General features: G+C 47.6%; 1 protein-coding gene across 1 annotated transcript in view; it reads right to left on the bottom strand.

Moving 5' to 3' along the window:
• Positions 1 to 12,745, bottom strand: part of LOC121582603 (voltage-dependent N-type calcium channel subunit alpha-1B-like) — a 206,301-nt gene that overhangs the window by 81,373 nt on the left and 112,183 nt on the right. The window contains exons 9-13 of the mRNA XM_045213246.1: positions 7,120 to 7,209; positions 5,726 to 5,944; positions 5,335 to 5,447; positions 1,193 to 1,305; positions 677 to 808 (exon numbers count right to left, since the gene is read on the bottom strand). Coding sequence (XP_045069181.1) covers positions 677 to 808; positions 1,193 to 1,305; positions 5,335 to 5,447; positions 5,726 to 5,944; positions 7,120 to 7,209 — 667 coding nt within the window. The remainder of the gene's footprint in view (positions 1 to 676; positions 809 to 1,192; positions 1,306 to 5,334; positions 5,448 to 5,725; positions 5,945 to 7,119; positions 7,210 to 12,745) is intronic.

Here is a 12,745-nt window from a genome sequence, read left to right as displayed (position 1 = left end):
TATCCATCAGCCTAGACTGATGTGGCCATTATGATGGAACAGCCAGTTTAAATTGAGCATGGGACCATGCCTATCCAAATAGCCCAATGGGAGCGCAGCATCCGCCAATGCCGTCATTCTGGGAGAGGTGAGAATATGACACTGGAGTTTCCCTCGAGTGCTCTAACCTCTTACCTGCTGCAATGTCGAGGATATAATGGGCAAGGTAGCTTACTTTGACTCAGGTCGCTGAGGTAAAAATCTAATGACAACATAAACACTGTAAACCTGACTAAACAATTAGGAAGGCATTTTGACTGGCCTCTGGTCTAAACAATAAACAGTGTTCCGCCAGATGGTGTGTTTGTGGCTGTCGGCAGGCAGAGCTTGGTTAGAGCCAGGCCTTTGATTAACACATCGTAGCACAGATCAGGTGGTTTTACACAGCCCGGTTTCAAAGCTACACTGCTGTGCCGGTCCCTGCTGTGGCAATGTGTCTGCCACCACTGCAGTGCTGGATCAGGGATTAGGTAGATAGGTAGGTGTGTGGTGTGTGTGTGTGTGTGTGTGTGTGTGTGTGTGTGTGTGTGTGTGTGTGTGTGTGTGTGTGTGTGTTTTGTGAACAGAGAGGAGTCAAGGGTGAAAAGTTAGGGGTCAAGGGTCAGGTTCCATGGAGGAGAGTGTAGGGAATACTCACTGTCCTCCGAAAAGCTGCATGCCCAGCAGAGCAAAGACAACGATGAAGAGGAAGAGGAGGAAGAGCAAACTGATAATGGACTTCATTGAGTTGAGCAGAGACACCACCAGGTTCCTCAGGGAATTCCAGTACCTGGGGAAAGCAGAGAGAAGAGAAAGGAGGAAGAGAGAGAGAAAGAGAGAGAGATAGTAGTGAATGGATAGGGAGAACATAGGGAGGAAAGGACGGTGGGAGGCTTGATTGTGGTGCTACTGGTAAATAGATAGAAATGTTCCACTACATTGTTGTGAATCACATGATTATTGACTAATCTAGTGAGTATAAAATGATCCCTATCTAACTTTAATAGGATTACAGACTGACAGAATGGGACAATGCTAAACATTGCTCTGTGGATAAATATCTTCTTACTGTCCCCACATTTGATTCTGAATGTATGTTGATATCTTGTATGAGTGTACACGGAGTGCGAGCGTATGTAGGCCTATGTGTGGACAGAAATGTGTGTTCACTCACTTGGTGAATTTGAATAACCTTAGCAGACGAAGAGCCCTCAGTACACTAATGCCATAGGATGCCCCTGGTTTGATCATAGACCACACCACCTCAAGTATACTTCCTATTATCACCTGTGGAGAAGAGGAGAGGAGAAAGAGCTACTATAACAAAGTAGCTACTACTTGCTACTCAGCAGCAATAGTTTGGACACACCTACTCATTCAAGGGTTTTTCTTTAATTTTACTATTTTCTACATTCTACATAACACATATGGAATCATGTAGTAACCAAAAAAGTGTTAAACAAATCAAAATGTATTTTATATTTGAGATTCTTCAAATTTCAAATAGCCACCCTTTGCCTTGATGACAGCTTTGCACACTCTTGGCATTCTCTCATGCAGCTTCATCAAATCAAATCAAATCAAATTTTATTGGTCACATGCGCCGAATACAACAGGTGCAGACATTACAGTGAAATGCTTACTTACAGCCCTTAACCAACAGTGCATTTATTTTAAACAAAAAAGTAAGAATAAAACAACAACAAAAAAGTGTTGAGAAAAAAAGAGCAGAAGTAGAATAAAGTGACAGTAGGGAGGCTATATATACAGTAAAATAAAGTGACAGTAGGGAGGCTATATATACAGGGGGGTACCGTTGCATAGTCAATGTGCGGGGGCACCGGCTAGTTGAGGTAGTTGAGGTAATATGTACATGTGGGTAGAGTTAAAGTGACTATGCATAAATACTTAACAGAGTAGCAGCAGCGTAAAAAGGATGGGGTGGGGGGCAGTGCAAATAGTCCGGGTAGCCATGATTAGCTGTTCAGGAGTCTTATGGCTTGGGGGTAGAAGCTGTTGAGAAGTCTTTTGGACCTAGACTTGGCACTCCGGTACCGCTTGCCGTGCGGTAGCAGAGAGAACAGTCTATGACTAGGGTGGCTGGAGTCTTTGACAATTTTGAGGGCCTTCCTCTGACACCGCCTGGTATAGAGGTCCTGGATGGCAGGGAGCTTTGCCCCAGTGATGTACTGGGCCGTACGCACTACCCTCTGTAGTGCCTTGCGGTCAGAGGCCAAGCAGTTGCCATACCAGGCGGTGATGCAACCAGTCAGGATGCTCTCGATGGTGCAGCTGTAGAATTTTTTGAGGATCTGAGGACCCATGCCAAATCTTTTAGTCTCCTGAGGGGGAATAGGCTTTGTCGTGCCCTCTTCACGACTGTCTTGGTGTGTTTGGACCATGATAGTTCGTTGGTGATGTGGACACCAAGGAACTTGAAGCTCTCAACCTGTTCCACTACAGCCCCGTCGATGACAATGGGGGCGTGCTCAGTCCTCTTTTTTTTCCTGTAGTCCACAATCATCTCCTTTGTCTTGGTCACGTTGAGGGAGAGGTTGTTGTCCTGGCACCACACGGCCAGATCTCTGACCTCCTCCCTATAGGCTGTCTCATCGTTGTCGGTGATCAGGCCTACCACTGTTGTGTCGTCGGCAAACTTAATGATGGTGTTGGAGTCGTGCCTGGCCATGCAGTCATGGGTGAACAGAGAGTACAGGAGGGGGACTGAGCACGCACCCCTGAGGGGCCCCCGTGTTGAGGATCAGTGTGGCAGATGTGTTGTTACCTACCCTTACCACCTGGGGGCGGCCCGTCAGGAAGTCCAGGATCCAGTTGCAGAGGGAGGTGTTTTCCCATCAGTGATGAGCTTAGAGGGCACTATGGTGTTGAATGCTGAGCTGTAGTCAATGAATAGCATTCTCACGTAGGTGTTCCTCTTGTCCAGGTGGGAAAGGGCAGTGTGGAGTGCGATAGAGATTGCATCATCTGTGGATCTGTTGGGGCGGTATGCAAATTGGAGTGGGTCTAGGGTTTCTGGGATTATGCTGTTGATGTGAGCCATGACCAGTCTTTCAAAGCACTTCATGGCTACAGACGTCAGTGCTACGGGTCGGTAGTCATTTAGGCAGGTTATCTTAGAGTTCTTGGGCACGGGGACTATGGTGGTCTGCTTGAAACATGTTGGTATTACAGACTCAGTCAGGGACATGTTGAAAATGTCAGTGAAGACACTTGCCAGTTGGTCAGCACATGCTCGGAGTACACGTCCTGGTAATCCGTCTGGCCCTGCGGCCTTGTGAATGTTGACCTGCTTAAAAGTCTTACTCACATCGGCTACGGAGAGCGTGATCACATAGTCGTCCGGAACAGCTGGTGCTCTCGTGCATGCTTCAGTGTTGCTTGCCTCGAAGCGAGCATAGAAGTGGTTTAGCTCGTCTGGTAGGCTTGTGTCACTGGGCAGCTCGCGGCTGTGCTTCCCTTTGTAGTCTGTAATAGTTTTCAAGCCCTGCCACATCCGACGAGCGTCAGAGCCAGTGTAGTATGATTCAATCTTAGACCTGTATTGACTCTTTGCCTGTTTGATGGTTCGTCGGAGGTCATAGCGGGATTTCTTATAAGCGTCCGGGTTAGAGTCCCGTTCCTTGAAAGCGGCAGCTCTACCCTTTAGCTCAGTGCGGATGTTTCCTGTAATCCATGGCTTCTGGTTGGGGTATGTACGTACGGTCACTGTGGGGACGACATCATCGATGCACTTATTGATGAAGCCAGTGACTGATGTGGTGTACTCCTCAATGCTGTCTGAAGAATCCCGGAACATGTTCCAGTCTGTGCTAGCAGACTGGACATGAGGTAGTCACCTGGAATTCATTTCAATTAACAGGTGTGCCTTAAAAGTTAATTTGTGGAATTTCTTTCCTTCTTAATGCGTTTGAGCCAATCAGTTGTGTTGTGACAAGGTAGGGGGGTATACAGAAGATAGCCCTATTTGGTAAAAGACCAAGTCCATATTATGGCATGAACAGCTCAAATAAGCAAAGAGAAATTACAGTCCATCATTACTTTAAGACATGAAGGTCAGTCAATACGGAACATTTCAAGATCTTTGAAAGTTTCTTCAAGTGCAGTCACAAAAACCATTAAGCACTATGATGAAACTGGGTCTCATGAGGACCGCCACAGGAATGGAAGACCCAGAGTTACCTCTGCTGCAGAGGATAAGTTCATTAGAGTTACCAGCCTCAGAAATTGCAGCCCAAATAAATGCTTCACAGAGTTCAAGTAACAGACACATCTCAACATCAACTGTTCAGAGGAGACTGTGTGAACCAGTTCTTCATGGTCGAATTGCTGGCAAGAAACCATTACAAAACGACACCAATAAGAAGAAGAGACTTGCATGGGCCAAGAAACACGAGCAATAGACATTAGACCGGTGGGAATGTGTCCTTTGGTCTGGAGTCCAAATTTGAGATTTCTGGTTCCAACCGCCGTGTCTTTGTGAGACGCGGTGTGGGTAAACGGATGATCTCCGCATGTATATTTCCTACCGTAAAGCATGGAGGACGATGTGTTATGGTGTGGGGGTGCTTTGCTGGTGACACTGTCTGTGATTTATTTAGAATTCAAGGCACACTTAACCAGCATGGCTACCACAGCATTCTGCAGCGATACACCATCCCATCTGGTTTGGGCTTAGTGGGACTATTATTTGTTTTTCAACAGGACAATGATCCAACACACCACCAAGGGCTATTTTACCTAGAAGCTGGTTGACAGAATGCCAAGAGTGTGCAAAGCTGTCATCAAGGCAAAGGGTGGCTATTTGAAGAATCTCAAATATAAAATATATTTTTATTTATTTGTATCACTTTTTTGGTTACTACATGATTCCATGTGTTATTTCATAGTGTTGATGTCTTCACTATTATTCTACAATGTAGATAATAGTACAAATAAAGAAAAACCCTTGAATGAGTAGGTGTTCTAAAACTTTTGACCGGTAGTGTATACTGTATACATACACTGTATATGCCATTTAGCAGACGCTTTTATCCAAAACAACTTACAGTCATGAGTGCATTCATTTTACGTGTGGGTGGTCCGGGGAATCGAACCCACGATTCCCCAGAGGACCAATGAATTAAATCAATTGATTCAATTCAACATTCAACATTTAACATTAGAATCAATTCAACATTTGATCATCATATAAAAAATGTATCCAGTGGCCATGTAAGTCAAGTTAAGTTAGCATCTGCATCTGAGATAGATTAATTAGCTTTTCAAGGTATTGCAAAGGCATGTATGGTGACTTACACCAAAGTCGAAGCAGTTGAAAGAGGAATGGAAGTAGTTTCTGGCTCCCAGGCCGTACATCTTCAGGCTCATCTCAGACAGGAACAGACCCAGGAACACAAACTCTGCCTGGTCTGGGGTTCCAGGGGGATGGAGAACCATCAATGACTAAATGCATCAGCTACTGATAATCATCCATTTGATTGTGAATGTGTGTGTGTCTGTGCATGTGTGTGTAGGCATCTGTGTGTGTGTGTGTGTGTGTGTGTGTGTGTGTGTGTGTGTGTGTGTGTGTGTGTGTGTGTGTGTGTGTGTGTGTGTGTGTGTGTGTGGGATGTGCGTGTGTGTGGATGTGTGTGTGGATGTGTGTGTGTGCCTGCTTGGTGTGAATACACACGTGTGTGTGACTTACAGAGGGTGGTGGTGAGCCACTCAGGCTGGTCGTAGTGGACGATGGCCACACACAGCGTGTTGAGGCCCACCAGACACAGTACTATCCAGTAGAAGCTCTGGGCTTTGACCATGCGACGGATGAAGAAACGCATTCTCCTCTCCTTGCGGCGGAAGTAGGACGAGCTCTCCAGCTTACTGCTCTTCACGCTGGCCCGGCCAAACGGAGAGCCTGGGGGCGCTAGGGGAAAGAAGGTGAAGAAGGGAAGTCAGCACAGAAAGGTGTATCATGTCATCCATCACGTCACATTCCCAAAAGTGATTTACTGTTCATCATCGTTGGCATTATTATCATTATCATCATCAAGTCATCATCGGCAAGTCTAGGGTGATTTGAACATTATATTACAATACATGTTCTAATAGTTTACAAAAAGAAATATTGACATCCAGCATTAAGTCTGTACTTCTGTATCTGAGGGGGAACCGTATAAGAATATTGAGGCTGTTTCAGGCTGTAATCAACCCACTAGAAGCTCCATATTTAGACTCTCGCTCTACATTCCACCTGAATAAATCCGAGCTTCTTTGATAATTGAAAGACCTTCACGGCTAAGACTAAAATGGATAAGACTCAAATGACTAAGACAAAAATGTATCCTCAATTCTCACTTACCACTCTGAAAAGGTATAATTTTTTGCATTAAAGGTTTTATAATCTGCCTCACTGAGAGTGAAATCGGATCTTTAGTTTAGAACAGGACAAATGTAGATGTTAGATTTGACTGTGTAAAGCCTGTATCCCCATGACAGTAATTTAGATGTAAAACAGCCACTGGAGGTTGTCAGGAGAGGAATCCAGACGGTTTCTTTAATGTGAACACTAAAATTATTTCAATTATCATGGTTAGGAGTATTTCCCCCAAAGACAAGTAATTACATATTTTTTTCTGTGAAGCAAACTTTATTTCATTAATATTAAAACTCGAATCCATTATCCTGGAGTGATTTTTCCAGCTACTATAATTTTAGAGTATAATAAGAAAATTGAACGACATCTACAGGCTACAAATAATCAGTAAAACAAGCAATCCTTCTGACTATGGTAATGTAAGTAGAGTTTCCTTGTGTAACAAGTGTTGTTAGTTTGTGTTACATACCAGAGATAACAGTGAAATAAATTGAAGCATCAAAAAGATGCATGAGAATAGAAAAACCTTTGAATAGGCCAAAGGTCACCAGAGGGGGAACATGAGACAAGCTGTGAGGACAAGCTCAAGGAGTTGTTATCTAAAAGGTCAAGGGTCAGCCAAAGGTTGATTTAGTCAGTTGAGGTCAAATGTGAAGGTTGGGGTCAGTCAGACAGACAGTTGAGTCTGGTCAGTCAGATAGGAGTACATGATGGTTGAGTCTTACCAACAGAGGACATGTCAGTGAAGTGATCCTCTCCCTCCTCAGCACCGATCAGGTCATTCTTACTCTTCTTGACCTTGCCTCGTTTCAACACTGCACACACACAGCACAGCAGAGAGGCAGGAGTAAGGATTTCTACACACACATGGGCATTTACATACACACATGTATGTGTTGCCACGTGCACTGACGTACACACGTACGCACGCACGCACACACACACACAGCATGCCCCTCCCCCCATATGTGTGGGCTAATTGGATGCTATGAATAGTGGGCATCAATCACATTTTTCATTCTCCGATTCTGGCTTCCGCTTCAAGCCAGCCTTGGAATGAAAAACTGTTGTGCATGAATGTGATCGTCACGTGAGCCTCGATGTCACAAAAGATCTACAACCCTTCTAGAATCTAGAGTACCTCTTCAATGCTCTGCTCTGAGGCAAAATCAGCTCCGCTTATGTTCTCTATGAATGAGGATCAGAGCAGTATCTTAATTTATGAGTAAATGGTGAAACAGAGAGAACCATATAATCTTTAATAGAACGACAGACAGATTGACAATGGTCCAACATTTGTATCTTTACCTATAAATCCGTCCTTTCATTTCTCTCCATCCCTTCCAGCGACTGTATCTTTGCTTGGGATTTGCCCAATGCCCTCACCTGCGTTACGTGCAGCAGGTAGCCTAGTGGTTAGAGCGGTGGGCCTGTGACCGAAGGGTTGCTAGTTCAACTCCTGAAGCTGACAAGGAGAATCTGTCAATGTGCCCTTGAGGAAGGCACATAACCCCAATGTGCAGAGTCACTTCATGATAAGTTGGATGACCTCCGATTGTGGATGTGCTATCAACGCGACGCTCGTAACTGCAATATCCTCTGTTTTACTGAAACATGGCATTCTGAAAAAATATCATCGAGCGGACAGGACATCGGATTCAGGGACAACCAGAGGGGGAGGGCTATGTCTCTTCATCAACAACAACTGGTGTGCTGACTCTATCGTAGTGGTAGTCTCGATCTATTGTTCACCCGTCTTGGAATACCTGATGGTCAAATGCCAACCCTTCTACCTCCCGAGAGAGTTTTCCTCTGTTATCGTGACTGCTGTATACATTCCACAACAAAAAGCTGGCACTTGACAAACTGTACGAGGCTATAAGCAAGCAGGAAACCATGCACCCGGAGATTGCTTTTCTTGTTGCCGGTGATTTTAATTCCACGTCACTAAGACAAGTGATGCCTAGGGCTGTTGCAGTGACCGTATTACCGCCACACCGGCGGTCACGAGTCATGAAGGCAGTCAAATTTCACGTGAACGTTTAGTCATGGTAATTAGGCTTCTCCAAGCTCTGATGCTGCTGATGGTCATTAGTAGCCTACCAAAATTGCTAACTGCCTGGTACTCAGCACTCTATTGTCCCGCTAATCACTCTGACATCAATGCAAATGTAATCGAAAATCTAATCAAACCCATGAGCTCATGTTGCGCAACATTTCTATAAGCTATGCAATTGTGCAAGAAAACAGAGTGATGACCTCTATTAAAAAGAGGAGGATCCCATCAGCTTTCTATATATATTTTTCAACTTTCCTAATATTAAGCAAATATTAAGCACATTGCTTATCTTTACAACAGGGGCTATAGTCTACCTGGCTGGCATGAAAATGAACCACAGGAAAAGCGTCCTCCATTCGCTATTTAAGTGCAGAGATGACATGTATTTTTTCCCCTACCCCTATTTCGAGACAGCTGCATGATAATGGTCCATTCTAAATCAAAACGAATTTCACACATATATTATTTAGTATATGTAAAGACAAGATTAAATAAAAAATAGTCTGATAGGTGACAATATTAGCCTATCACTTGTGAATTATATATTATCACTTGTGAATGATGCCCAGCTTAAGGCAAGAAACAATGCCTTTTTTGTGTGACTTTTTGGAATCATAGTCGCACACCTCATGTAGCCTAGCCCATAGGCCTATATGTTTTGATAAGGTTTGTATCACAACAAAAGTGACGAAATAACTTCTTAAAATGAAGCACATTAATCCGCTTTACAACGGGTGTAGAGCCTAACTGACATATGCAACGCGTGAGTTTCAAGTTTGGGGAAGATAATTTTCACCATAAAAATGCACCTTTATAATAAAAGCATTACATGCATAATCACATTTGTGGTCACTTTTGATAATGGTGTTTTCCCACAAATGCAACATTTGCGCTTATAGCCTACTGCCGTGTGCGCATTGCTGCGCTTATAACGTTCTGATCTGTTGCGTCAGCCTCATTGCGTAAAAAAGTTTTGGGATGCTAGGGTTTGTATTAATTTGGGATCTATCGCATCCCACAACTGTCCCAGACTATGTTTGGCACAGAATAGAATAGGTCAACTTTTGTACTATGGGGGATAGTAGATTGACATAGGCTAGTGCTTTTGCTGTTCGTTAGGCCTACTCATCTTGTTGGCTGACGAAAAGTAAATGTGGAAAGTTCTTCCAATATCTTCAATATGCACCTCGGAATTGGATAAGGACGCGCGCAGTTGCGTCCCGGATGTGTCTGTCTTCATTTGTAGCCTGTGAGAAAGACCGATCACGTGATGGAGAGCCCTGTGAGTGAGATGAGAGCTGCTTCGGAGCAGGCAGCACTCAGGGAGAAGGGCTGCAAAAGGCATTTTATTTTTTAGGTGCATTTTGGCCACACAAAGGGGATGCCGCCGGGAAATTCAAGGCATTATCAAGTGCTTCTCAAATTGTGAATGTGAGACTGACGAAGTGTGTACAGCCTGTGCAAAAAACAAAGCAGAGCTCATGACTTTCATGCAACTTTTTTCAAATCATCATTAGAGTCGCATCATGCAGCCTTACAATGTATTAAAAATCAAAACATATAGCCCAAAGTTTGTAGAACAACTGAAGTTACATTAATAACTCTAAGTTAAGCATATAGGAGTACCTATTTCTTTGTTAACCTGTCACACTCTGGCTCCGGGACTGTGTGTTAGAGCCAGGGTGTATTTCATTTGGTGGTGTTGGGTTGGGTGAGTTTCATTTGTTTGTGTTTTTGGTGATTGGTTAATGACTCCCAATCGGAGGTAACGAGTGTCAGCTGTCGGCTCGTTATCTCTGATTGGGAGCCATATATATTCTGTGTGTTTTCTCCTGTGTTTTGTGGGTTATTGTTTCCTTGTGCTATGATTCAGTCGGTGTCATAGAGAACTTCACGTATCGTCTTTTGTTGTTTTTTCATGGTCGCTTTGATAAATAAAGTCATCATGTTCACTCACAACGCTGCGCATTGGTCTGCTCCTTCAGACGATCGTGACAGAATAACCCACCAAAAAAGGACCAAGCAGCGCGTCCAGGAGCAAAGGGTCTGGACACAGGAGTTATGGACGCCTCCTAAGGATTTTTGGACATGGGAGGAGATTCGGGCTGGAAAGGGTCCTTGGGCACAACCGGAGGAATATCACCGCCCTCGTGAAGAGCTGGAGGCAGCCAAAGCCGAGAGGAGGTGGTACGAGGAGGCAGCGCGAAGGCGAGGCTGGAAGCCCGTGGAAGAGAGGCAACCCCAAGAAATTTTTGGGGGGGGGCACATGGCTTGGGCGACGGAGCAGCAGGAGGCTGCCACAAGGCAGAGTCAGAGGGCTGCCAGGTTAAGGGGGCTGACGGAGGCAGAGAAGGGACGGATTCAGTGGGCTACCAGGTCAAGGGGGCTACTGGGTAAAGCAGGGAAGGAAGGTGTTGAGGCACGGCGTGAGGTACTGGGGTGTGTAACCAGTTCGGTCCGGCCCGTTCCTAGTCCCGAGGTGCAGCCAGTAGTGTGTGTTCCCCGTGCGGTACGGCCTGTTCCCGGTCCCTCGCACTAAGTGTAAGGTGCGCGTCGCCAGCCCGGTTCGGCCTGTTCCTGCCATACGCACCAAGTGTACGGTGCGCGTCGCCAGCTCAGCCCGGCCTGTTCCTACTCCACGCACCAGGGATACGGTGCGCTTCGCCAGCCCAGCCCGGCCTGTTCCTACTCCACGCACCAGGGATACGGTGCGCCCGCCAGCCCAGCCCGGCCTGTTCCTACTCCACGCACCAGGGATACGGTGCGCCCGCCAGCCCGGCCCGGCCTGTTCCGGCCACTCGCACCAGGGATACGGTGCGCGTCGCCAGCCCCGCCCGGCCTGTTCCTGCTCTCCGCACTAGGCGTGAGGTGAGTCCCCAGGGTCCAACATGCCCTGTTCCGGCTCCCCGCACTAGGAGTTATGGGAGTCCCCAGGGTCCAGCATGCCCTGTTCCGACTCCCCGCACTAGCCCTGAGATGCGTGTCCTCAGCCCGGTACCTCCAGTTCCGGCACCACGCATCAGGCCTACGGTGCGTCCCCAGGGCCAAGCATGCCCTGTTGCTGCTTCCCGCACTAGCCCTGAGATGCGTGTCCTCAGCCCGGTACCTCCAGTTCCGGCACCACGCATCAGGCCTACGGTGCGTCCCCAGGGCCAAGCATGCCCTGTTGCTGCTTCCCGCACTAGCCCTGAGATGCGTGTCCTCAGCCCGGTACCTCCAGTTCCGGCACCACGCATCAGGCCTACGGTGCGTCCCCAGGGTCCAGCATGCCCTGTTGCTTCTCCCCGCACTAGCCCTGAGATGCGTGTCCTCAGCCCGGTACCTCCTGTTCCGGCACCATGCACCAGGCCTACGATGCGCCTCAGACGGCCAGAGTCTGCCGTCTGCCCAACGGGGCCTGAACTGCCCGTCTGCCCAAAGCCTGCAAAGCCGCCCGTCTGCCATGAGCCATCAGAGCCGTCCGCCAGACCGGGAGCCGCTAGGAGCCTTCCGCCAGACAGGATCAGCCAGAGCCTTCCGCCAGACAGGATCAGCCAGAGCCTTCTGCCAGACAGGATCAGCCAGAGCCTTCTGCCAGACAGGATCAGCCAGAGCCTTCCGCCAGACAGGATCAGCCAGATCCGTCAGTCGGCCATGAGCAGCCAGATCCGTCAGCCAGCCATGAGCAGCCAGATCCGTCAGCCAGCCATGAGCAGCCAGATCCGTCAGCCAGCCATGAGCAGCCAGATCCGTCAGCCAGCCATGAGCCGTCCAGCCAGGATCCGCCAGAGCCGTCCAGCCAGGATCCGCCAGCCAGCCAGGATCCGCCAGAGCCAGCCAGCCAGGATCCGCCATTTAGTCAGGTGCTGCCCCTTAGCTCGGTGTTGCTCCTTATCCTGGTGCTGTCCCTTATCCTGGTGCTGTCCCTTAGCCTGGTACTGCCCCTTAGTCCGGTACTGCCCCTTAGTCCGGTACTGCCCCGTAGTCCGTTACTGCCCCTTAGTCCGATGCTGCCCCTTAGTCCGGTGTTGCCCCTTAGTCCAGGTGGGGTTAGTTGGAGGGGGGTCATTGGGAGGAGGCTACCGAAGCAGGTTGTGACTGCGGTGGGGTGGGGATCACGACCGGGGCCAGAGCCGCCACCGGGGACAGACGCCCACCCAGACCCTCCCCTAGACTGTATGCTGGTGCGCCCGGAGTGCGCACCTTTAGGGGGGGGTACTGTCACACTCTGGCTCCGGGACTGTGTGTTAGAGCCAGGGTGTATTTCATTTGGTGGTGTTGGGTTGGGTGAGTTTCATTTGTTTGTGTTTTTG

The sequence above is a fragment of the Coregonus clupeaformis genome, unplaced genomic scaffold (assembly GCF_020615455.1).
Source record: "Coregonus clupeaformis isolate EN_2021a unplaced genomic scaffold, ASM2061545v1 scaf0094, whole genome shotgun sequence".
NCBI lineage: Eukaryota > Metazoa > Chordata > Actinopteri > Salmoniformes > Salmonidae > Coregonus > Coregonus clupeaformis.
This window is presented reverse-complemented; position numbering and strand designations above follow the sequence as displayed.